At 41.1% G+C, this 27,382-nt stretch overlaps 1 protein-coding gene across 3 annotated transcripts in view; it reads right to left on the minus strand.

Annotated features, from left to right (window-relative positions):
- LOC132362966 (zinc finger protein 709-like) overlaps nt 1–27,382 on the minus strand; it is a 63,903-nt gene that overhangs the window by 30,793 nt on the left and 5,728 nt on the right. Inside the window, exons 2-4 of one of the 3 annotated variants that reach the window (XM_059918207.1) lie at nt 25,543–25,669; nt 25,279–25,339; nt 6,344–6,386 (exon numbers count right to left, since the gene is read on the minus strand). In XM_059918207.1, coding sequence (XP_059774190.1) covers nt 6,344–6,386; nt 25,279–25,339; nt 25,543–25,669 — 231 coding nt within the window. Of the gene's footprint in view, nt 1–6,343; nt 6,387–22,618; nt 24,898–25,278; nt 25,340–25,542; nt 25,670–27,382 lie in introns of those variants that run through there. The other 2 variants (XM_059918209.1, XM_059918208.1) reach the window with 2 other exon arrangements.

Here is a 27,382-nt window from a genome sequence, read left to right on the forward strand (position 1 = left end):
CAATCCAGTGTTTATGTGTAAAGCATGGAAGGAAATTTTTAGGCAGTTTTCTAGTTCAAAAAAACCCCACAAATATCTATTCCTTTCAGAAATTAAATATGTCAGTTAATAATCATTTCTATGCTAAGAAATTGTTTGGAAATATTGTATGATTTCACTTATATGTGGGATGTAAAAAACAAAACAAACAAAACAGAAACAGATCCATGGATACAGAGAGCAAACTAGTGGTTGCCAGAGGGGAAGGGGGTGGGAGATGAGTGAAGTAGGTGAGGGAGATGAAGAGGTACAAACTTACAGTTATAAAATAAGTAAGTCACAGGAATGTAATGTACAGCAGAGGGAATATAGTCAATAATACTAGAATTACTCTATATGATGACAGATGGTCATTAGACTTACCCTGATCATTTTGTAATGTATAAAAGTACCAAATCTCTATGTTGTAAACTGAAACCAATATAACATTGTAAGTCAATTATATTTCAATTAAAAAAAGAAAAAGAAAAAGGTGAAAAAAAATTGTTCGGAAAACAATCACATTGAACACACTTCTAGGTGTTGCAAGTCTAAGCCCTGATACTGTAATTTGAAATCACCCAAAAGAAACGGGCAGAATTCAGAATGTTCCTACACTGCTAAAGGGAAAAAAAAAAAAAAAAGAAACAAAAATGTAAACAAATGGAATGTAATAATAAAATATTTATTTTTTCTTATCTTCACGGCTCTCTTGCTTCTTTGGAAATATTTTATATTTTCTATCAAGATCTATGAATAAATATTTAAATGTTTACTTCAAAACAGAGTTTAAAAAGTGAATAAGGGGCTTCCCTGGTGGCGCAGTGGTTGAGAATCTGCCTGCCAATGCAGGGGACACGGGTTCGAGCCCTGGTCTGGGAAGATCCCACATGCCGCAGAGCAACTAAGCCCGTGAGCCATAATTACTGAGCCTGCTCGTCTGGAGCCTGTGCTTCGCAACAAGAGAGGCCGCAATAGTGAGAGGCCCGCGCACCGCGATGAAGAGTGGCCCCCGCTCACCGCAACTGGAGAAGAGCCCTCGCACAGAAACGAAGACCCAACACAGCCATAAATAAATAAATAAAATTTAAAAAAAAAAAAGTGAATAAGGGGCAAACTCACGCAGGGGCAGTTCTGACCTGGAACTGTGAGGAAAGGACAGATCACCCAGGAAAGTCACCAAAGAGGAAACTCTACCCAAAGGATTCCATAGAATGTCTGTGCCCAGGGAGATTCTGGGGACATAGACACTAGGCTTTTAAGCAACATAGTTCCAGGTGGTTAATCTCTGATTTCCTCTCATGTAAAACATCCACAGGTAAAAAATATATTTTTAAAAAGAACCATCCATGGCTCTGTGGAGGAATGATAAACAATACTGCGTACTTCAAAATGCACCACGGAGGACAAATATTAGTAATGAAGCTATGAACTGGAGAGGGGAAGATGGCATTTGGGAACGTGCGGAAAGATCTGGAAATTTAGGCATTTACTGCCTGCTCTGGGAAGAGCTGGGGTGCAAGAACAGGGTCGTGGATTTGTGACCCTGTTCCTCAAACATTCGGAAAAGTGAGGGGAAGAAGTGTCCCCACACTCCCGCCAGGGAGAAAGGAGGGACTGGGGACCCCACAGACCACAGCTCCACCTATGCATGAAGCCCTGACACCGAGTCCCCGATTGTCCAGCGATCACCCTCTCCGTGGACACCACACAATCCGGAGTAGACACGGCCGCAGCAGTGAGCGGAGAGGCCGCCCTGGGTCCCGACTGCCGGCCGCGCCGCGGGTGGACTCTGGGCTGCAGACTCCGGAGTTGACCGCGGGGAGGCCCGGGTCCCACCATGGCCAGTTCCAACCGGTCCTTCCGCCTCCGTTTTCCCAACTCACCCTTTCCCAGTTTCTCTGGTTCTGCGTTGTCCACCTCACGACTCTCGTGGCAAGTGCAGGTCACAGCAACAGAGGATGCCGTTGAGCCACTTGAGGACTTTAGGGGCAGAAATCAGGCACCCAGGTCGAGGCCCCCGACTGAAGAGCAACAGAGCACGCAGACCACTCGCCCCACGTAGTCATTGGAGCGTCGCCCACACGTCTGTAACCAGTGACTCCCCTGATTGGACAGTATGCAAGGCCCCGCCCTCCCGTGCCTGAGTGACAGCAAGCGGGACGTCAGGTCTCAGAGCGGAGCTGGTACTGGCCGTGGGCGGGAACTGTTCCCTCCACCGACACTGCATTGAACCATGAGGCCAAGAGGCCCTCACGGAACTGTGCCACTTCTTCACAAACACGGACACTTACAAGTGATCTCACCATATGTAATAATGAGTCTGGCTCCATTTCGATCTTTGATCATTTCCTGTGGGACCTCAGGGGCACTTGGTTCTGGTGGGAGGATGAACCCCACAGTCTAGACCAGGCCCCTGGGCCTCTCAGATGCTAGGTAACATCATAGTGAATGGCGAAGAGACCTCTTCCAGAACTGTGGCATCTAGAAAGGGACTGAGGGGTAGGGTGCCCCCTCCTGCAGGTAGGCTATGCCAGAGGGCTCAGGTTGCACTCCGCCGTCATGTCTCAAATCTCAGTAGACGTGCTGAGCTCGTGGGGGGCTGTTTCCAGGACCCAAGCCACAACGAGCAGCTGCGTGGAGGGTCAGATGGTCACATCCTAGGACAGCTTATATTTCCAGGAGAGCCTAGTACCTGGTGGAAATTACAGCTTCAATGGCATAAAGTGTGGGCTAAGACGGGGCAGTTTCTTGAATAGAAGTAAAATTGGTAAACAAGGAATATGTTGCCTTCAAACATCATAACAACCTAGGAGATGCTGTGGGTGCTGAAAAGGACGATCTTTCTTCATGGTGTCAGGGAGGGAATTTACCAAATAATTTTTAGAAATTTAACCATGGTGTCAGGGCCTCACAGTATGTGTGAGCTAATGGCCCATCCACTTTTCATGAGCTCCCTTTTTCAATATCTGTATGTCCTGAATGAATGTTAAATAAACTTCCTCAAAGAGATGTCATTAATGTAATGTTATACCTCTGCTCATGGAGCCAGGTGGATGCAGGTCAGACTCTGCCTGCAGAGACTGTGTGCAGTGGCAATGGTACTGAGGTTACTGGAGGGTAACCAGTAAAGGTGTTCATGTCCCTTCAGAGGTGAAGGCTATCCGCAGCTGACAGGCTGTGGAAACAGGCACTGAACAGAAAAGACTTAGCTAACTCCATCCAATCCTGTGACAGCAGGATATTTACCACTTGATGATTGGATGGAGTTAGTACTTTCCATAATACTGGAAACTAAAAATAGGTGCGTATTCGATGTAACCACAGCCTCAAGTTTGCAGTAACCCATTGTAAGGTGTCATTCATTCTTTCCAGGTTTAAGAATAGCTGAAATTGGCTGTTAAAAGGAGAGATATCTTTACTTCTCCTTTTAAGAGGGGATAATCACCTCTTCACTAAATAACTTTTGTATAATGTTTTCCAATCCTTCAAGGCTCTGTTTAATTAACCTTGGGCCATGTTACATAATTTACTTGGAGGATAAGGTCTGTGGGATCCCATTCTGTGAAACCAATTTGGAAGTGGCAAAGACTTAATTTAATTTTAATTTTTGAATCATTGGTTCAGAATTTTCCTATACTTTAGGACAATGCTTGCTATGACCATGAGGAATTTAGGCAAGAGAAGAGCTGGCTGATAGTTAAGGTGAGACATGCCTATTTGTTTCCTATCTTATATTCAGTAATTCCCCTAAGATTATCGGGGGTACCTTCCTTAAATTTAGTAGGATCCCAATATGACTGTAATTTGAGAACTGGTATTGATTAGTTGCATGAAGGTTTGTGAATTAGCGCATTACAGCAGATGGCAAAATTAATTCAGAACCTATGTTGTAGAGGCCCCAGAAACCAAACAGTACCCCTTTATCTTTTTTGTTGTATAGATTCTTTTAGTATATTTTGGATTTCCAATGGGTCAAATTGCAGGCCTTTCCTTTTTTTTTTTTTTTTTTTTTTTTATTCCCTCTCTCTTGTCTTTGTTTTGTTTTTTGTGTCACTGGATATACCTTGGGGGAGGGGTGTCCTCTCTACCCTGGTATTTATATATTTTTCTCCTCTAGAGGGCCTCAAATCAACACCACCTGGATTAGAAGCTTTCCCCGTGACAACTGGTTGCTTTATAGAATTTAAGGACCCCAGGCTTAAGTCTGGTTTGAACTAATCCCTTTGCTGTTCCACAGGGGTGCCATGAGTGTTGTCCCCAGTATAACTTGGACGGTCAGGATCTTAGCTGCAGTAGTGGCAGGGGCAGTGGCAGCAGAAGTTAAGGGTCCTGGTGAGTCTCTGTTATAAGGAGTATGGACTCAGCCTGCCATCTAATGGCTGCCGTTCCCCTCCCTTCTCTTTCTCATTTTAAATGACAGCTGTTTCGGGAACAAGGACCTGATGGACCCACCTCTTGCACAGGGTATAGTCCCTCTCTCCCACCACCTCCAGGGTACGCTGGGACCAACCCAGCCTCTGTCACAGTTTCTCTCTAACACACAGATATACACTGGCACAGACATCAACCCAGGATTCCTTCAAGAGCCCCAACCCCATATTCCTGCTCCCAAAGGCTTAGGAATTCTTGAAACTTTCAACACTGGTCAGCTGATCGTAGAACTGAGTCCTGGTGGGGTTAACAATGGAACAGGGCAGCACAGCTCACAACTCAAACTCCCCAGCACCCAGCAGCCCACAGTGCCGGCCACCATCAGACAGCAGAGCAGGTGAGCGAGTCAGAGCAAGAGAAGACAGACCCACGAGTGGTGGTCATGTCTGAACATGCCGCTTACGGCACCAACTGTTATGGTTATCTGCAGAGGTGTGGTTCCCATGTTGAGACTGATGCTGGTATATCATACACATACACACACACACAGAGGGTAGGATGAGGCTTATGACACAATTGGAGTCTCAGAAGAGAGCAAGAACCGCCTCTCAAGCAGCTCTGAAATGGCTTCAGCAAGCAAGGAAAGTATCCTGGCCTGGGCTTTTATCATGGCTAGGGGGTGTTAAAGAAAAAATATTCAATGACACTTGTCAAAGAGGGTAAAGCAAATTTTACCCAGAACCACTGGGACAGGTATAGAGATCACTGCGATGGGATTTCACAGGGGGTGAAAAATGAGTTTGGGCTCAACACTGAATACAGTATGGACGAGTGGGAATTCATGGCCAGAGATCAAGGTGGGGATGGAAAATTAAAAGAAATAGTCAGGGGTTAGGGGGTTCTGACTAAACGGACCTAACCGGATTGTACTGAAGACAGGCCAGGGTGATCACACATCACTTGAGGGGTGGTGAAAGTGGGGGAACGCGATCAGATACGGGGGGGTAGGGAGATTCTGGTTCAACTGACAAAGCAGGGTTCTTACTAAAAATGGATTTACAAAGAACTACACAAATAGGCCTAGGAGGTTCAGGAGCCTGTTAATCAGGCTCAAACTTTAATAGTTTGAGCAAGGAAAAAATCTTTGATGGGGGGGGAGGGCAGGGAAAGAGTTCTGCTTGTGCGGTTGGTATCTGAAGCCAGTGCCAGAGGAGGGAGCCCCAGGACTTTCTTAACAGCTTGTCCAGGTGGGGACACAAGGGGAAGAGGGACAGACGGGGTGTAAGCTGTCAGCAAACATCAACTCTGCAGATTCCAACTACTCATTACAAAGACAAAGGTGGGCAACAAATATATGTATTCCCAATTGCCTGTTCTTATATAAAAAAACACAGGAGGCTCAATAAATAATCAAAAGTGTATGTTGGGGGTGGCTGGAGTAACAGTGCTGAAGGAGACCAGGGTATATTGGCGGTGAGTTACAATTCAGAAATAGAATTTCCTATCTTACAGAGTTACTTTGAAATAAACAGAAAAATTTATATATACCATGATTTACTATTTACTAATATTTCTCACCCTTTGTATATAAAAAACCATTCTAAGATTTAATTCCTTTAAACACAATTACAAAAGTATAAACCATAAATTTTTCATGAAAGATGAAAAATTTCAAATCTCTGCTAACTAAAACAACAAGGTACATCCTGGTTTATCCTTCCACTCTTATCTCTCATGGGGGTTATTTTTAGGAATAAGTAGAATATTATAATGCAGTAGAGGCTTGGGTTTAGCTCCTTAAACGTAGCAGGATTTTCAAAGATTTACATAAGCTTTGATTAGTTTTCCTCACGTCAATTAAAAAAGGAAATCAATTGCTTTAGCCTTTTAAATTTCAACGTTCTCTAGGGACATGCATATACAAACACTGATCTGAAAATCAAATATGTACCTGAAAACTTAAACATTCGTCTCGCATCTTGAGGTTCTCTTGCCTAAAAGGAACAAAAATTCTATTTAGTTCCACAGTTTTCTTGCCTTGCTGACATCATTTCTCTCAATCAACCTAGATTTTTAAGCCCCCCAAAACCAAAAATGTTATTTCTCACACTGGGAATTAATTATATAGTACTAAGGGAAACTAGAGTCAAATGGCTGCACTATTCAATGGATAAAAGAATCCAAAGAAGGAAACGCAAATATTGAAATCAGTACAGATAAGTAGCCAGCATCCCACAGGACAAAAGGAGCCACGTTCAGAAAGTTTAACACACGCTAGGCTCTCCTGGTTGAGACAGAACCGCGGGACCAGGTCAGTCCCTGGTGGAGGAGGGTGGGGGCCACCTGAGCAGCCACAGGAATAAACTCTCTCCCTCCTCTCTCCGGGGAATAATGGAACCACTCCCTTTCTCAGGCTTCCATTCCCACAGTGAGAAAACTCAGCAGGACTCAGTTTAAGGCTGTGACTAAAATAAGCTCCCAAATGCATAAGCTCTAACCCAGGACACAGTGCTTGGAGACACTGACCTCAGGCCTCTGCTTCCACTCACGCTGCTACTGACCACCACTGATATTTTAAATGACACAAACCCAATTTTAAAGAATCCAGCAAAATCATTCAGTCTCAGTGTTTATGTGTAAAGGGAGGGAAGAAAACTGTAAGGCATTTTGTTAGTTCAACAAGAAAAACTGTAAGAATCTATTATTTTCAGAAAATAATGATATTAATTATTATTATTTCCATGGCATGTTTTATGAACCATTAATCATACTTGAACACTTCTGATATTCAAGTTTAAGATTCGGAATTCTATGTGAACTACCCCCCAACCACCCAAAAAGAACAACCTCAGAATATTACTACACATGCTCAGGAGAGGAAAAAGGAAACAAGAATTTTTAAAACATTCAATATAATACTAGAATATTTTCTTTTTCTGATATTCACCCATTTTTTGCCTCTTTGGAAATATTTTATACTGTCTTTCAAGATCTACTGATTATTTAAAAATTTTAAATTTTTGAAAAATTGAGGCTCAAATAAGTGAGTAAAACTTTTCAAAGTAACAAACCCAAGGAAGGGCAGTGCTGGCAGGTACCTCCACCCAAAGGACGTCTGTGCCCAGAAAAGATCCGGGGGGAGAGGCACCAGGATTTCACACACGTAGTTCCACGTGGTTATTTTCTGCTTTCCCTCTCAGGTAAGATATCCAAACACAAAAAATGTCTTGTAAAAAAGAGCCATCCATGACTCCGTGTAAAAATTGTAAACAATATACTGATCCGTTTGAAATGCATCACGGAGAATGAATAGTTGATAGACGCTGTCAATCGGAGAGGGGATGCTGGCGTCTAGGAATGCGGAAAAGATCTGGAAATTTAGAGATTTATTCCCAGCCCTAGGAAGAGCTAGGCTTCAAGGACACGGGTGGGGATTTGAGACACTGTTCCACAAACATTTGGAAAACTCAAGAGAAAACGGCGCCCCCCTGGGGAGAAAGGAGGGACTGGGGACCTCACAGACCACAGCTCCTCCAACGCACGAAGCCGGGATACCCAGTCAGGATTAATCCTTGAAGACCCTCCCCGTGGTCACCGCACAATCTGGAGCAGACGCACCCGCAGCAGTGAGCGGACAGGACGCTCGGGGTGCCCGCTGCAGGCCCAGACCCCGCGCAGTGAGCCGGAGGGTACTGCTGCGCTCTGGACCGACTCGGGTCCGCAGACTCGGGAGTTGACCACCGGGAGGCCCGGGTTCTGCCACTGCTCTGTGTCTGGGAACACCCGGCCCTGCACACTCACCGCTTCTCTATGACCCGGGCAGCGGTGCAGGTCATAGCGCGACTGAGGGTCCAGCAGAGACATCTGAGTCCGTTAAGCGTGGGTGAGCCTGGATAATAGCGAGCGTGGAAAGAAGAGTCCACGTGGTTCCGGCGCGTCGCCCCACCCACCTGCCCCTGGCGCGCCTGATTGGGCGCAAAACCCCATCCCGCTTTCCCAGAGTGACAACAGGGCAGGAGGTCACATGACTGAGCAGAACCAGCTTTTGGCGGTGGGCGGGAACCAGTCCTCTCCAGGGACATTTGCTTTTAAACAAAACTTGTTCTTGGCCCTAGAGGGACAGTGGTGTCCTCCTGCAGCTCCTTATGAGCGCGGGGACACCAGTGTGCGCAGGGAATTCCAGAGTCAGTTTCCGGATAGACACCGTTGACCAAAGCAAGAGGGGTGCCCAAGTCAGGCCAACTGGGACAAGAGGGTCTGAGGTCCTCGCCGGGTCAGGGGTTGGCATGGGCTGCGAGGCCACTCACGGTACCGTGACCCTTGTTTACAAACACACTTGAAAATGACCTCACCATGTGGCTCCCTTCTGATCTTTGTTAACAGCGTTGAGGCTTCCTTCTCTACCTCCATACGTGTGGTACTTTAGCTAAAGAATTGCAGAACCTTCCAAGCACTTGGCTCTGGCGGGAAGTTTGAACCCCGCAGCCCTCACCTGGGTGCAGGGACTCGTCTCCGACCAACCGTAAACTGAGATGTGTTAAATAGAACTCTCAGGTGTACACTTTACACTAAAGGGAAATTTATTTTAGATAGTTTTTGAGTGTGTCCTTGGAGATTTTGAGATTTAAACAGCTATAATATCGCTAAAGCAAGTGAGTTCCTATTTCACCAATATAAGAAAAAAACAATAAGTTATGGAAATGTGGGATGTATCTGAAAACCCTTAATATATTTAACACATTGGTTCAAAACTCTTAATACATTTATTTATTTGAATAGTTTTATTGAGATAAAATATACATATCATACACTGCATTCCTTTACTTGTTCAACAGTTCTCCATATATTCACAGATGTGTGCAATCAGCACCACAATTTTTGAACATTTTTGTTGCCTCAAAAAGAGCCCCTGTAGGGAATTCCCTGGTAGCCAGTGGTTAAGAATCTGTGCTCCCAATGCAAGGGGCACAGGTTTGATCCCTGGTTGGGGAACTAAGATCCCACATGCCGTGTGGTGAGGCCAAAAAAGTATTAAAAAGAAAAAAAAAAGCCCCTGTACCCTTTAGATATCACTTCCCTGTCTTCCCATCCCCCTGCTCCAAACAACCATCCTAGGCCACTTCTAATCTTTCTGGCTCTGTAGATTTCGAGATTGTTTTGGCTATTTTGGATGCCGTGCAATCCCATATGAATTTTTGAAACAGCCTGCCAATTTCTATAAAGAAGTCACCTGAGATTCTGACAGAAATGGCATTGAACCTATAGATCATTTTCAAGAGCATTTCCATCTCAAAAATGTTAAGTCTTTCAATGTATGTACACGGGGGGTTATGCCATGTTTTTAGATCTTTATTAATTTCACTCAACAATGTTCTATAGATTTCAGAGCTTTTGTTTTGGTTTCTCTTTTATTAAATTTACTCCCTTTGATGCTTTCGTAAATTCATTTGTTTTCTTAATTTTATTTTTAGATTGTTTGTTACAAGTATGTAGAAATACAATTGATTTTTCCGTATTGATCTTGTATTCTACAACCTTGCCGAACTTGATGATCAATTCTAATTTTTCTTTTTTTTAGTGGATTCCTTAGAACTTTCTATGCACAAGATATGTCATCTGCAAGTAGATATAGTTTTACTTTTTCCTATCCAATTTGGATTATTTTATTATTGTTTTAATCGCAAAATTGTTCTGGGTAAAATCTCCAGGACATTATCAAGTAGAAATCCTTGTTTTCTTCCTGATATTAAGAGGAAAGTACCCAGTCTTCCAACATTAAATATAATCTCAGCTGTGATTTCTTTTTTCATAGATGCTCATTTTCTAATGAAGGAAACTTTCATCCTTACCTGGTTTGCTGAAGGTTTTTACCATGAGAGGGTGTTGGATTATATCAAATACTTTTTATGAGTCTACTGAGATGACCTTGCCATTTTTGCTTATTACTCTATTAATACTTTTTATTGCATTAATTGATTTTGAGATGTTAACCCAACCTAGCATCCTTGCAATTTAGTCACAGTGTACCCTTGTTTTGAGATGTTGCTGGATTCGGTTTTCTAGTATTGGTGATTTTTTAAGGGTGGGGGCATCCATTTTCACAAGTGAAATTAGTCTCTTGATTTTTTTTGTGATACTTTTTCTGGTTTTGGAATCAGAGTAATACTGGTCCCAAAGAATGAGTTTAAAGTGTTGTACACATTCTATTTTGGGGGAGAGTTTCTGAAGACTCATATTAAACCTCTGAATGTTTTGGGGAATTCTGTGATGAAGCAGTCTGGGTCTGGGTAGTTATTTTGATTAGTAATTCAATCATGTCACATTATAGTTCTAGTCAGATTTTCTATTTTTTATTGAGTTAATTTCAGTAGTTTGTGTATTTGGGCGGATTTTCCCATTTCATCTCAGTCATCTAATTTTTTATTATACAGTTGTTCATTGTATTCCTTTATAATCCTTTTCACTGCTGTAAAGTCATGAGTAATAGTCACACTTTCCGTCTGATCTTAGGAATTTGAGTCTTCCTTCTTTTTCTCTACATTAATCTAGCTAAAGATTTGTCAATTTTATCAATCTTTTCATAGAGTCCTCTTTTGACTTTACTGATTTTCTGTATGATGTCTTTATTCCCTCATTAATTTCTCCTCTAAACGTAATTATTTCCTTCGTCTTATTGTTTTGGATTTGGTTGCTCCTTGTCATGTGTGTAAGATGGAAAGTGAGGTTATTGATTTAAGATCTTCTTTATTAGTATAGGCAATTATACCTATAAGTGTTCCTCTAAGTACTATTTCTGATGCAGCCAGAAACGCTTGTATATTGTGTCCTCAATTCCTCTAACACAAACTATTTTCCACATTTCTCTATTGATTTCTTCTATGACACATTAGGAGTGTGTTGTTTAATTTCCTCATAATTGTGAGTTTCCCCAATTTTTCCTAAGTTTGATTTCTAATTTCATTCCATTGTTATCACAGACCATAGATTTTTTTTTCCGAGTGTTTTAAATTTAATGAAGTTTGTTTTATGTCTTAGCATTTGTTCTACCCTAAAGAAAGTTCCAGGTCCATTTGTGAAGAATATATATACTGTTGTTGCGTGGAATATTCTGTAGATATGTCAGGTATATTACACAGTACACACTAAGAAATGTTTAAATGTTTAGATAATAAGTGAGAAAGGGAAGACAGCACTGGATAACTGGGAGCTGTGTCCCACTCACCAGTAGGCCAAGTCTTATTCTGTTGAAGAGACAAATGTCACATACCTCCACCATCAGACAATGCTACCTGGTGACCGTGATGGATCACAACAAGATCAAGGAAACTCTGTAATCATGTCTCTAAAAATGGTAAAAGCCCTCAGAGTCCAAACCATAAAAATGACCAAACATTCCAAAAGATTATGGTTACTAATCACAGAATTATATTTATCCCCTCACAACACCCAAAAGAGAGCAACATCTTGCTTCATCAAATATCAACAAAATCACCTAACACCAGTCCAAATTCTATAAGGAGTACTTTTGAGCACCTTTATACTAATACACCCATAGTCATTTATCCCTTACAGTCATGGTTATTACTTCAAGTCAATACACCACTCTCTACAACTACAGGTATGTCTTGTGGTCTTTGGCAAGAGGGTATTGAGACAAACATGATTTAAGGTTTTGGTATTATGAGTGAATGAGAAATTACTTTTATGACAAAAATTTAAACTACATAAATAAAAAAATAAATTTGCCCTAGTATAATTTCCTGAATTTGTGTGACTTGCTAATATAGATTCAGAATGTATAGATTAAATGGACTAAATGACAAAGTGGATCTGAAAATATAGGCATATCTTGGAGATACTACGGGTTCAATTCCAGAGTCCAGCAATAAAGTGCTTATCATAATAAAGCAAGTCACCCAAATTTTTTGTTTCTCAGTGCAGATAAAAGTTATGTTTATACAATACTGTAATCTATTAAGTGTGCAATAGCATTATGTTTTTAAAAAAACAATGTACATACCTAAATTTAAAGATACTTTATTGCTGGACTTCCCTGGTGGCGCAGTGGTTAAGAATCCACCTGCCAGTGCAGGGGACACAGGTTCGATCCCTGGTCCAGGAAGATCCCACATGCCGCAGAGCAACAAAGCCCATGAGCCACAACTACTGAGCCTGCGCTCTAGAGCTCACATGCCACAACTACTGAGCCCGTGTGCCACAACTACTGAAGCCCACACGCCTAGAGCCATGCTCTGCAAGAGAAGCCACAACAATGAGAGATGCCTGTGCACCGCAACAAAGAGTAGTCCCTGCTAGCCGCAACTAGAGAAAGCCCACGCACAGCAACAAAGACCCAACACAGCCAAAAAAAAAAAAAAAAAAGAGAGACACACTTAATGAGACCTCACTAACTGTTATAGAGTCTGACTCCATTTTAATCTTTGATCCTTGACAGCGTTGAGCCTTCCATCCATCCCTGCCCCCTCCCCACTCACTTGGTACTTAAGAGAAAGAATCCCAGACATTTGGCTCTGCTGGGAGGTTTGAACCCTGCAGCCCTAGCCCTACCTGGGCCCAAGGACTCTTTTCAGTCAATCACAGTGCGTGAGATGTGTTCATTAAATTCTCATGTGTACATTTTACACAGGAGGAAATTTATTTTAGATCAGTTTTTGCCTATGTCCTTAGAGAACTTTGAAATGCAGAGGACTAGAATATCTCTAAGGCAATTGATTCCTATTTTCACCAATTAAAAAAACAATAAATCATTATGTAAATACGGGATGCACCTGGAAACTCTTCCTTTCCAGCATTATTGAAGTCTAACTAATAAAATTTCTATATTTAAAGATAACAATGTGACGATTGATATACATATATTGATACTATATCGTATGCTTGAAATTTGCTGAGAGTGGAATAAGCATTCTCAGCAGACACCAAAAAGGTAACTATGGGAGGAAATCGTTGTATTAACCTGAAAACTCTAATATGCCTAAGAGACTAAATTGCAACTCCTTTACATTGCAAAGCTCTTTGTGCATTTATTTATTTATTCCAACAGCTTTATTGAGAGGTAATGCACATACTATACACTGCAATTCGTGAATGTGTACAATTCACTGTTTTTTTGTATATTTGCAGATATGCCTATTGTCACCACAATTTTTGAACATTTTCATCACCTCACAAAGAAATCCCTCTCCCCTTTAGCTATCACTCCCAATCTTCCCACTGTTAAAAAGAAACAACAGGCCCAAAATGGGGTCACTTGTGCTAAGCCCGAGTAACCAAATCAAAACTAATACCTAACCAAATTGCAGTTTCAACTTCCTCCAGGAATGTAATCCTAACTGGTCAATCTGGAATTTCCTGGTCAACACTAGTGAGGTAATTGGCCTAATAGACTCCTTTTGTGCCCTAAAGGAACATGACTGTGCTTGAAATAATCCTTTTTTTTTTTTTAATGACTTCCTTGTCCACGTCCTCTCTGCCTTTAAAAACCTTTCATTTTTATAGCTCTTAGGAGCTCCTTTCTATTTGCTAGATAGGATGCTGCCTGATTCATAAATTGTTGAATAAGGCCAATCAGATCTTGAAATTTACTTAGGTGAATTTTTATTATTTAACACCATCTTCCTCAGCCCTGGGCAACCAGCAGTATGAAGCACATTGACATTGTGAAACCAATCTCCAACTATTTTCATCTTGCAAAACTGAAACTCTATATCCATTAGAAAACTCCTCATTGGCCACTTCCCTCAGCCCCAGGCAACAACCACTTTTTCTATGAATTTGACTACTCTATGTCCTCAAACAAATGGAATCATACTGTGTTTGACTATTTTTGACAGGCTACTTTCACTTACAATTATGTCACTGAGATTCAATCATGATGCAGCATTTGTCAGAATTTGCTTTATTCTTAAAGCTGATTTATTCTCCATTATATATATGTGCCAAATATTTTTGATCCATTTATCTACTGATGGACACTTGGGTTAATTCCACCTTTTGGCTATAGTAAATAATGCTAATACCTCTATTTGAGTTCCTGTTTTCAATTCTTTTGTGTATTGTTGTCCTAAACTAGAAATAATTTCCAGAAAAGAATCGGGATTATCTTGAAGCAAAAGGACAGCATTATTATTCCTAACGTTTGCAAACCAGGATACACAGAGTCTGTGTCTCTAAGGGGAAGTACATTGGGGAACGGGGGGATAGGGTGAGAGATTTAAAAAAAAAAAGCCTCAGGAGCTTCCTCGTTGGTGAACATATGGAGATTTGGGGAGACTGGGGCACCTGGAGAGAGCTCCTGGTCCTCTCCCCATACCTTGCCCTATGTATCTCTTCCATCTGGTTGTTCCTGAGTTACTTACATCTTTTTATAATCAATCAGTGATCTAGCAAGTAAAATTTTAACTAATTAATTAATTAATTTCATTAAAAGTAAAAACAAAAACCTCAGAAACCAAAATTGAGAGACTTGTAAGGGGACTGGATGGTCCTTGCAGCCTGACAACAAGTTTTTGATAATTGGCTGTCATCGGAGCTTCTCCTTAGGGGCTCTTCCAGGTAGGATCCTTAGCAGAATCAAGGTCCTTATAGTTTTTGTTTGTGATTTTTCTAAGAACACAGAATACTTGACTGAACCCCAGGTCTGTCATAACTACTTGGCTTCACTTTATTCTGGGTCCCCGTTAGCAACACTGGTCCACTATTTTCTTTGCTTAGGGAATTTCTCTTATTTTTACTTTTCCTTAGGGAATTTTATGTTACTTTTACAGTACTTACCCATAGGTAGAATGGCAAGATCAGATGGTAACTCAGTACCTAATTTTTTGAGGAACTGCCATGTTGTTTTCCATAACAAAAGTACAATTTATATTCCCAGCAATAGTACACAAGGATTTCAAAGGGTGTTTTCACTTTCTGGATGGTGTCCTTTGAAGCACAAAACTCATTAATTTGATGAAGTTCAAATTACCAATTTTCTTTTTTTATGTAATGCCCTCGATGTCATAGACAACATTTTTTGCCAAATCCAAGTTCAGGAAATTTTTCCTATGTTTTATCTAAGTTTCTTACAGGTTTCCTCTTATGTTAACATCCTTGATCCTTATTGATAAATTACTGTATGTGGTGTGACAAGGGTACAACCTCTTTCTTTTGCATATGGCCATCCAGTTGGCCCAGCACCAATTTATGAAAAGAAATATTCTTTTCCCATTTTTGAAAACTTTGTCAAAGATTAGCTGACCTTAAATGTAGGTGTTTATTTCTTTTTTTTTTTTTTAGAGTTTTTTAAATTAATTAATTTATTTATTTATTCTTGGCTGCACTGGGTCTTCGGTGCTGTGTGCGGGCTTTCTCTAGTTGCAGCGAGTGTGGGCTGCTCTTCGTTGCGGTGTCCGGGCTTCTCATCGCGGTGGCTTCTCTTGTTGCGGAGCACGGGCTCTAGGCGTGCAGGCTTCAGTAGTTGTGGCTCACGGGCTCAGTAGTTGTGCTCCTGGGCTTTAGAGTGCAGGCTCAGTAGTTATGCACACGGGCTTAGTTGCTCCGCGGCATGTGGGATTGTCCCGGACCAGGGCTTGAACCCATGTCCCCTGCACTGGCAGGCGGATTCTTAACCACTGCACCACCAGAGAAGTCCCTGTAGGGGTTTATTTCTCAAATCTCAATCTATACATACATCTCTATATCTATCCTTGTGTCAGCCCCACACTACCTTGAGTGCATTTGCTTAAAGTTTTTGAAATCAAGACTTGTTAGTCCTACTACTTTGTTTTTCATTTTCAAGGGTGGCTTGGCTATTCTGGTCCCTTGCAATTCCATATATAAACAACTTGCCAATTTCTTACAAAGATTATAGCTGGCATTACGATAGTTATTACATTGAATCTTCAGATCATTTTGTGGAGTAGTGCCAGTTCAACGATGTTAACTCTTCTGAACCATGAAATTGGGATGTCTTCCCATTTATTTACACTTGTCTTCACTTCTTTTCACCACGTTTTGTAGTTTTAAGAGTACTCACTTTATTTTTTTTAATTTATTTATTTATTTATTTTTGGCTGCGTTGGGTCTCTGTTGCTGTGTGTGGGCTTTTCTCTAGTTGTGGTGAACAGGGGCTACTCTTCGTTGCGGTGCGCGGGCTTCTCATTGCGGTGGCTTCTCTTGTTGTGGAGCACAGGCTCTAGGCGCATGGGCTTCAGTAGTTGTGGCGCGTGGGCTCCAGTAGTTGCGACATGTGGGCTCAGCAGTTACAGCTCGCAAGCTCTAGAGTGCAGGCTCAGTAGTTGTGGCACACGGGCTTAGTTGCTCTGCGGCATGTGGGATCTTCCCGGACCAGGGATCAAACCCATGTCCCCTGCATTGGCAGGTGGATTCTTAACCACTGCACCACCAGGGAAGCCCAAGAGTACTCACTTTATATTTTGGGTTTAGCTTGTTCTTTTTCTTGTTCATTGAGGTATAAATTTAGATCGTTAATTTGGTATCTGTCTTTCTTAATATAGGTGATTATAACTATAAGTTTCACTTTTACTATTTCTTATGCTATATACAACTGTCCTTGTGTATGTCTCTCCTGCTGTGTTTGGGTATCCCTAGAAACTCAATCTTAAGTAGTCTGTGTCTTCCAGCTCTCTGTTCTAATCCACTCTTTTTATACCGAGCCCTGTTGGTATGGTAAGAAGGTACTGGTGTGGAAGAATGTTCTCTTGTATTTAAGCCTGTAATGTTTTGGCAGGACAGAATCCCTGGACTATGAACCTCAGAACAGGTTCTTAGTATTCATTCCTTCTCTTTTGTCACAGAGAAAACCTGAAGGGTCAGGGAGTTGTCTGCGTGCTCTGTCCCATTTCAGATAAGGTTTTGACAAATTAGTTTTCTTTAAGAGAGAGCCTGAGTTACAGGGAACAGAATGCTTTGTGTACATATCAGAATGGTTTCCCCAGATTCCTGCATGAAGCATGAGGCAGTGTTTTTCCATCAGTCATGATGAGAGCCTGGTTGGGCTCTTGCAGAAAAATTGATAAATTTGGGGGAGTTTCCTGAGACTGGACTCCCTAGAGGTTTTAAATCTCAAGCTAGTCCAATCTGTATCTCCAGCAAATTCAAGTTACCAGTTTAAGTGTTCCTAGAGGTTGCTGGCTCCAGTTGCTTCACCTCTGGGTGACAATTCTATTTGTCTCTCTCTGGTATGGGGAGAATTGTTTGCCATGTAACCTCAACTCTCTCATGACTCTAATAACAGGTGTTGCTTTTCAGGTTGTTCAGCTTCTTGTCTTGTTGTAAACATAATGATCACTCAGAGCTCTTTACATATCAGAGCAGAACCATCCACTCAGTTGTGTTGCTCTGTATGTTTCCCTTATAAGACTACACCAATTCACTAATTCATTCCTCTGCTGGTGACCATGTTGGTGGTTTCAAAGTTTTTATTCTGTGATCATGCTTGGATCTCTGTATTTGAATTTCTTTCCTCACTTCTGAAAATTCCCTATCCTGAATGTTTGTCACCCTGAAGACAATTTCCATGAGTTACCTTCCATTTTATCATTGCCCTTTTGAGGGCAGGATCAACCCCATACCTAAAACAGGATCAGATGTCAACACTAATGTTGTCATGTGCATCAGTAGAAAGATATTTATTACTCAAAGGTACTTTCTAACAAGAGTAGGGCAAAGGTAGCTGGTTCAGAAGGCTTGTGCAAAGAATGGCTTGGCACTTTAATGTGTGTACAAGTGGAGGCTGCAGGTTTTCAAGGTTTGACCCTTCTACCTGCTGACACAAAAAGAAAAGGAGCGTGTGTCACCCTTCCTAACTTAGTTATCCATTGTAGGCCAGACAGGTGAGCAGGTACCCAAAGCCTTAAGAGTGAAATATCAAAAATGAGTTCAGTTCTTTATTAAAGTTCACTCCTGAGGTTTATAGACGTAATAATGCCACATCTCATTTAAATGACTTTGAATATTAATTGAAAAGCCACGTGACACAAGCAACACATAAATAAGATGATGAAGCTTCGAAACAACATTGGAATCCTGTCATCCCCGGGTATTTTAAGGGATCCAGGAAAGTGTGTCAGTATGGTTCTGGAATTCTGTTCAAATATTTCAATAACGTTGTTGTTGTTTATTTTAATTTGCTGTCTCATTTGTGTTACTGGTGGCACCTTGCCAGTGTATTCCACCCACATGCAGCAAGCAGCCCTCCTAGGGGAACAGAACTCTCCCTCCCTGGCTCATAAATAGTGCAAAGCCAAGTGGTCATCAGCTACCATGTCCGCTAGAGAGTTGTCCTTCATGGAAAACACCTGAGGCATTAGCTGACTACTACATGCATTTTGAAAGTTTTTTGACATTTCTTGATTGGCATTAATGATATGTTTGTTGAATGACATCATGTGTGCCCAGGTCAGTGCCAGGGGCTCCAACGACGATGAGTCTGTGATTGTAAACTGTAGGAAAAGAGCACATTTGTGTTGGATGGGCCAGAGGGGTTTGAAGGAGGGTGCCCAAAATGAAATACTGACATGTAGGTTACCCAGTCTATGGATGATGTTAGGAGGAAGAACTGGGAGTGGGATATACATGTGGTGGCCAGGATGTACTATGACAATAAACCAAAGACCTGTAGGAGTGGCCAGAAATGTCACTGATAAAATGTCTAGTATAGAAAGGCTCTACTCGTAAGATAACAGTAAGCCTGATGACCAGAACAAAGTAACTGGCCCCAAAGACTGAGGATTAAATCTGAATAATGCCCTGAACAGCAGGAAGACCTATGTATAGAAGAAAGCAAGCTTTAAGTAAGCCATTAGGACATCCTATGAGGGTTGTAGACTGGGGTCCTGAGACTGCCACTGAATGCCTTTTTCAACAGCCTGGTATTTCAGAATTGAGTGGATATCAATAATTTCTACCGTGTGTCGGTGAGTGATTGCATTTTGGTTTCAGAAGGGTTATGTGTGATAGTATACGTAATTTTTGTATATAAGTATCTACCAAGGTTAGAGCATAGCAAGTAGCCAGTAGAGGGGGTGAAGGGCCCTACAAAGTCTGTTTGCCATCAGCTGTAGGGACCCCTTCCTTGGTCAGGAAACTATGTCTATTGAGTTTATTACCAATGGTGTGTTTGTTCACATCAGATGCCTCGGTCAGTCACTAAGGCAGCCATGGCAGAGAAGGGATGTCCCATGAATATTGCCTAACATTGAGGTTAGAGGTCTCTAAGTGGTTACGGATCGTGGGGGCTCACAGGACCAAGGTTAATACCATCAGATCCCAGGTGAGAGTGTGCCCAGAAGTCAATTTATCACTCTGAACACTGAGCCTCTGCAGACTGAGGTTTAATATATGCACAGAGTAAGGACTGGCATTGATTTGGACTTGGATATTGTGAGGCGTTACTCTCAGACTTCTTAATGCCAAAGGGGGCACCCTTGGATAAGGAGCTGTGATTGGTGGTTGAGGCACCTAGATCATTGGCAGTGGCCAAACGATCTGTAACAACGTACAGATGAGTTCCATTCTTGGCTGGGGAATTCTCTATTGCTAGCACGATTGCCTGGAGTTTGACTAATCCATCTAATGCTTGGGTCCAATCTCTCATCCCAGATGGCCTGTTTGATTTAGGGACAGAACACAGCATCTCTGCAGTGGACCCCATCAGGTGTGGTGGCAGCACCCTGTATATAAAGTATGTGGACTCCCTGGTCTCTCCTGGGATCCCAAGTGACTCCTCAAGTGGCCATGTGTCCAGAAAGAAGTGACCTACTCCAGAACAAAAGACATTAACTTGGGGGGGAACACAGTTCCTTCAGCAAGTGGGATGTGACAGAGGGGTCAATTTTTGCTTTATGCTGCAAGTACCAATGCCTTTTTAACGAGGAAGACTCTGGTTAGCAAAACTGAGGGGTCCTACATTCATGACCCAAGGCAAAATGGGAAATTGGCTGTGGAGGCTCAACTCTGGTCATGAGAGGGCCTCCATTTACAGAACAACTCTGTCAGCTGCCAGCAGAGCTGTTCTAATTGTGTGCAGTAACAGTTGAGGAGACTAGTTTCTGGTACAAGAATGCCTTGGATAACTTGTGTCCACCATGGGTGGTTTAGAGACACCTGGATGCATAAACAGAGGCTGCTAAAGCCTTTATGGTAAATGGGTGTGGGGAGGGAGACAATAATGGAGTAACTGTTACTCAGACAAATTCCAGAGCGTATGATTCCCCAAACTCAGTAAAAATTGAAGTACTGTGTGAACAAGCAAACAAACATATTTTACAAATAAGAGACAGCCGGGATTACTGTGGCCGATGGAATGTGCCCATAACATAGGTTCTGCCAACTGTTTCTATTGCCCTCTCAACTCACAGTCACTGATGTTGCCTCAGGAAATTTTCCAGAGTGGGATATGCATGAATTTCTAAAGATGTTTCCATGTAAGCAGGCACAGAGTAGGCTTGAGAGCTGGAAATAGTCTACAGATGGTGATGGGAGGAAATGATGTGATTTACACGAATGAGGATGTCCCCAGGTAGATCCCACTTGGGATACACCATTAGGTTTCAGAACCACAGTATTCCTGATATGAGGAAGGAGCTTATTCTCACATGGAAACAATGGGTCAAGACAGACACTACCCAATGCAGCAGAGAAACAAACCCCCATGTTGATCTCTTTGGCTGCACCCTTCTGAATGTCATGGTGAATCAGGAAAACATACTCACTAGCACTATTAATGGCATAAGGTGTTTCCTATACAAATTAGACATTATAAAGATATAATCTACAGAAGACGGTAATAAGACAATACTCCCAACGATGAAACATGAATTACTTTCCAAGTGGACATAAAAGGCCTTACAGAAAAATTCAAACTCTGATGGATTTTGATGTGGAACTTGTGAAGACATCAGGGGAAAACTAGACTTCTAAGAAAATGGAAATCAAATATTTGTTGGTGGTGTTGGGGATACTCTTAACTACAGGGGCACAGAATCTGGGAAATAAGCTGCAAGACATTGTCCTCAAACCTCCTATTCATCTGTCTCTCTCCCAGTGTGGTGGCTCCAAAATCTGAAGAATACCCTCTTTGCATCTGCCTTGCAATCCAACTCAGGTAATGCAACTGATGACTTCTAACACAGAGTCACAAAGGAGATGAATTCTGGTAAATCTAGCTCCTAACATTACTCACAGGCAATGTATCTCCAACTCTATAGATTTTTTGTCCTATCACAAGTCTCTCTTCTTTTTTTTTTTTAATTTAATTTTATTTTTATTTGTTTATTTTTGGCTGGGTTGGGTCTTCGTTGCTGCGTGAGGGCTTTCTCTAGTTGTGGAGAGCAGGGGCTACTCTTTGTTGCGGTGCGCAGGCTTCTCATTGCGGTGGCTTCTCTTGTTGCAGAGCACGGACTCTAGGTGTGCGGGCTTCAGTAGTTGCAGCACATGGGCCCAGTAGTTGTGGCTCGTGGGCTCTAGAGCGCAGGCTCAGTAGTTGTGGCACACAGGCTTAGTTGTTCCACAGCATGTGGGATCTTCCCGGACCAGGGATCGAACCCATGTCCCTTGCATTGGCAGGCGGATTCTCAACCACTGCGCCACCAGGGAAGCCCCACTCCCTTTTTTTTTTCAGTACTTATTTATTCATTTGGCTGCGCCAGGTCTTAGTTGCGGCACACGGGACCTAGTTCCCTGACCAGGGATTGAACCCGGGCCCTCTGCATTGGGAGCATGGAGTCTTAACCACTGGACCACCAGGTAAGTCCCATAAGTCTCTCTTCTTAATTCAAATTCTATTCACCAACTACCAGTCAGAAGGAAAGACAAAAAGCAAAGAGGAAAATCATAATTTATGTAAAAGTATACTCTTTGACAACCTTTCCGTACATAAAAATTTATTCCAAGTGTTTAATAGAATGGAAAACTGAAAAAGGCTCCTATACCCATCACCCCCCAAAAAGGATCTTTCTCAGTAAAAAGGGTGCAATATATACAATAGATTAGGGGTATACGGGAACTGCCACCCAAGGCCAGTAGGAAAATACCAAACTGCCATTTTCAATGACCCTTTAACAGAGAATGAATAGAATATTATAAAAATTTAAGCCTACCTACATATTAGAAATACATTTTAATTCACCCATGGATCCAACAGACTTCAAAACGGAAACAGAAAAAAATCATTTGATTAAACTTAAAATCACTACCTTTAAACCTTATGTACTATTGTTGAAAGACAACTTACAGAACACACATTAATATTATTTTTGAAATTAGTAGAAATCCTATGTCCAAGGATACACTTTAAGAAAGATCCTTGCTAAACACAGCATATTTAAAAACTTTTAAAACAAGTCTTTCATACTGAAGGTTTTCTGGAACATTAGGCATGGATTACTTTCCATCAAGTTATCTCATGTCACATTTATACTTCTTCATAGGAGTTTTCACGTCTAAGGATGTGGGCCAATTGAAGTGTTTCCCAGCTGTTTACAAACAAGAGGTTTTATCTAGTGAACCTTTTCATGCCTTTGTAAATTACTGTGATAAAAGAAGGCTTTCCCACATTCTTCACATTTGTATGGTTTCTCTCCAGTGTGCAGTCTCATATGCCGTCGAATGCTTGACAGAGAAATGTAGGCTTTCCCACATTCCTGACATTGAAAGGGTTTCTCTCCAGTGTGACTTCTTTCATGCACTTGAACATAGGTGGAACTGAACGTTTTCCCACATATTTTACATTCATAGGGGTTTTCTCCAGTGTGGGTTCTTTCATGATTTTGAAGAGAACTGTGAGTACTAAATGCTTCAGAACATGTTTTACACACATATGGTTTCTCTCTAGTGTGAGTCCTTTCCTGTCTTTGAGAAGAACTGGTAACAAACAATGCTTTCCCATATTGCTTAAATTCATAGGGTTTTTCTCCAGTGTGATTTCTTTCATGATTTTGTAAACCTTTTTGAGAACTAAAACTTAAACCACATTGTTTACATTGATAGGGTTTCTCTCCATTGTGACTCCATTCATGGATTTTAAGAGAACTGGGATTAATGAACACTTTCTCACATTCTTTACATTTATAAGGTCCATCTCTAGTGTGTGTTATCGTGTGATATTGGAAGGTTTTGTACCATGCAGAGGTTTTCCCACATATTTTACACTCATAGGGTTTTTCTCCAGTATGGGTTCTTTCATGCATTTGTAAACCTTTTTGAGAACTAAAACTTTTACCACATTGCTTACATTGATAGGGTTTCTCCCCAGTGTGACTCTTTTCATGTATTTTTAGAGAACTAAGATTAAGGAATACTTTCTCACATTCTTCACATTTATAAGGTCCATCTCTAGTATGTGTTATCATGTGATATTGGAAGGTTTTGTGCCAGGTGAAGGCTTTCCCACATTCCTTACACTCATAGGGCTTTTCACCAGTGTGGGTTCTTTCATGATTTCGAAGAGATGTGGCACTACTCAATGCTTTAGAACATGTTTTACACACATACGGTTTCCCTCCAGTGTGATGCCATTTGTGCATTCGGAAGGAACTGAAATAACTGAAGCCTTTACCACACTGCTTACATTCATAGGGTTTCTCTCCTCTGTGACTCCTTTCATGTGCTCGAAAGGTTTGTTTACATCGAAAGGCTTTTCCACACTGTTTACACTGGTAAGGTTTCTCTCCAGTGTGACTCCTTTCATGGGTTCGAAGAGAACTGTGGTATCTGTAGGCTTTCTCACAGTGTTTACATTGATAGGGTTTCTCTCCTGTGTGAATTCTTTCATGTGTTTGAATGCTTTCATGACAACTAAAGGCTTTTCCACACTGTTTACATTCATAGGGTTTCTCTCCAGTGTGAGTTCTTCCATGTACTCTTAAGGAACAGTAATAACTGAAGGCTTTGCCACATTGTTTACATTGATAGGGTTTCTCTCCAGTGTGACTCCTTTCATGTATTTTAAGAGAACTGGGATTAATGAATACCTTCTCACATTCTTTACATTTATAAGGTCCATCTCCACTGTGTGTTATCATGTGTTTTTGAAAGGTTATGAGCCATGTGAAGGCTTTCCCACATGCCTTACACTTATAGGGTTTTTCTCCAGTATGAGTTCTTTCATGTTTTCGAAGACAACTGAGAGTACTCAATGCTTTAGAACATATTTTACATTCATACGGTTTCTCTCCAGTGTGACTTCTTTTGTGCATTAGGAAGGAAGTGAAATGATTAAAGGCTTTACCACAGTGCTTACATTTATATAGCTTGTCACCATATTTTTGAAACTTTCCCGGTTCATGTTCAATGTGATATTTCACGTGTCTAGTAAGGGATGAACGATCCATGAAGACTTTTCCACATGCACTGCATTCACATGGTTTTAATCCAGTAGTTTTCTTCTTCAGATTGAGAGATGGAATAAGGCTGAAGTGTTCTCCACAGGAACTACTGTCTTTACGTTCAGAGAGTCTCTCTACCATAGGACTTCTGTGAAAACTGAAAAGCACATTTCTAATGATTTCTTTATTGATCTTATATTTCTTGTATTTATTATGATTTATAGGAATAGTATAGGTTTTCCACCTTGTGTGAATTGTTAGAAATTGAATATACTGAATGTACTGCAATGGGACTTCACCTTTCCTACTATTAAAAGTGATATTCAAATATAGGGTTTATTAATAATATTTGCAAGTGAACTATTTTGCAAACACCTAACATTTATGTCACATTTAAGAAAATGTTTTTGGTAGAAATTTTCTACGAAAAACTAAATTTGAAGAAGGGGCTATTTGTTTTGTTTGCTGGTTTTTAAAATTTCATAATTTACCAGGATTCTCACTTGAGACAATGCTTTGTAGTGTGAGTGTGACATACCTTAGGTTTCCCCCCTGGTTTTTGTACTGATCTCCAATGTCATGATCTTCCCATGTTTTTCCTAAAATGCAGACCCAAAAAATTATTCCAAAATATTAGAAATTAATAAGAATTATTTGATTCTATGTCCATTGTTTAGGGTGACCAAGCCCAGTTGATATCCCAACATCCTCCCTTCCCCAATTCCACATCTTAGAACAATGTCAAGTAGCACAAAGCATTTGTTCTCTAATTGACTAGGTGAAAGAACGTCACCATCCTTACCTACTGAGGCCAGGTTCCAGAAGATTTCCTGCATCACATCTCTGTAGAGTTTCTTCTGTGAAGGATCCAGCAAAGCCCACGCCTCCAGGGTGAAGTTCACAACCACATCCTCAATAGCCAATGAGTCCTAAAACACCCAAAATATGTGTACAGTAAGATGCATGAGACTGACAGCACTAGACATCTATACTCCATTTACAGTAAGGTTACTTATGAATCTGTTGTTTCCAAAGAGTTATTCTATGACTTGATCATGAGAAACTTATTCTCTCCATGCTTCCTCGTAAATTTAATGGCATCATGAACACATGGAAATTATTTACACATTATTTCTGTGATCACGTGATAACTTATACCTCATTAATGGTAGAGCCCAGAGATTGCTGGGAAACGACAGAAATGCTATACAAGTGAAACAAATATCATTTTAAAAACATTGATTTTGTGTGAGAAAATTCTTTCATCTTCTCCCTTATTATCCACCATTTATAGCACTCCATGAGGTAGAGGGTCAAATCTGCATGAGTTTTCAATGAATGAGTCTCCTGAGGAGAACTGGAAGCTTTTCTTCCTAGTCCTATCACCAAACATGAGAGTCCAGGGGAACTGTAGAAATAAAACTTTTACCAAAGCCCAGCTGGCCCCACTGTTCCAAAGTCCTCCAGGCCTTTGGAAGTAATTAGATGCACCTGACTGAATGTAAATCTTCTTGTGGGGAAGCACTGCTTTTAAGTTGTGCAATAATGATCACAGACTGTGTTCTTCCCTTCTCTCTATGTGTAATTTCATGCAGTTAGAAGGTTATTCTAAACTTAGAGCTCAGACCCGAGGAAAAAGGAATAACAACTTAGACCACAAAATCCCTCCACTCATGTGCCTCAGGGATTGTTCCAGCCAAACTGTAGAACACATACAGAGATAATAGCCAGAATAGCTCTTTCTGATCAAACCCTGTTCCCTTGAGGAACAGGTTAAGAGCTACAGATTGCTAGCGAGTTCACTTAAGTTCATATGGGTTGATGGTGAATTTGTCCACGATTATAAAATATGCAAAGGTTTCATCAGTGGTTTCCTCCAAAACAACATACGGTCTCCATTCTGCAATTGCAGGACCTAATGTTTCCTGAGCAGCCACGCTAGCTGCTGCCTGGCCAACTTACACTCTGGAATTTTTGAACCTAAAAGTTGTGATTTTCAATCTTACTAGAAGAGAATGAAAACATCTGAAAGTCTTCCTAGAGCCATGAGACCAATGACTTCAAAAGGCAAACTGGTGTCTCTGGAACTGAGAAAGAGAAAATAAAGACGTTTTGAAATATGCCACAAATATTCTGTTCTTAAGGCCTGTACTGAAAAAAAAAAGTTTCACCATAGTGTAATGCAAAGACAAAAGGAACAAAACAGATAGAACACACTATCCATAAACCCTAGCATAACTTTTTCTAACAGAAGATTAAAAACACGCATAATGAAAATAACTGAAGGAAAAGAGAGACAGAAAGAAACAGAAGATGTAAGTAACAATCACTGAGATTTTTCTAAAATTAATGATAGACAACAACTGTAGATCCATGAATCTCAGTGAACACTAAACACGAAAACACCTAAAAAGAAGACTAAAGTATATCATACTCTAACTAGAGAAAAATCAAATGCAAAAATAATGTATTTTAAGAAGCCAGAGGGGGAAACAGACCTCAGGTATAGAGAAATTAGAATTAAACTGGACATCTTTTCAGAAAACAAACAAGCAAAAACAGAGTGGGTTGAAATGCTTAAAGTTCTGAAATTAAAACCACCCTAAGAATACTACATCAAGGACAATTATCCTTAAAAAACA

This window comes from Balaenoptera ricei, chromosome 3 (assembly GCF_028023285.1).
Source record: "Balaenoptera ricei isolate mBalRic1 chromosome 3, mBalRic1.hap2, whole genome shotgun sequence".
Lineage (NCBI taxonomy): Eukaryota > Metazoa > Chordata > Mammalia > Artiodactyla > Balaenopteridae > Balaenoptera > Balaenoptera ricei.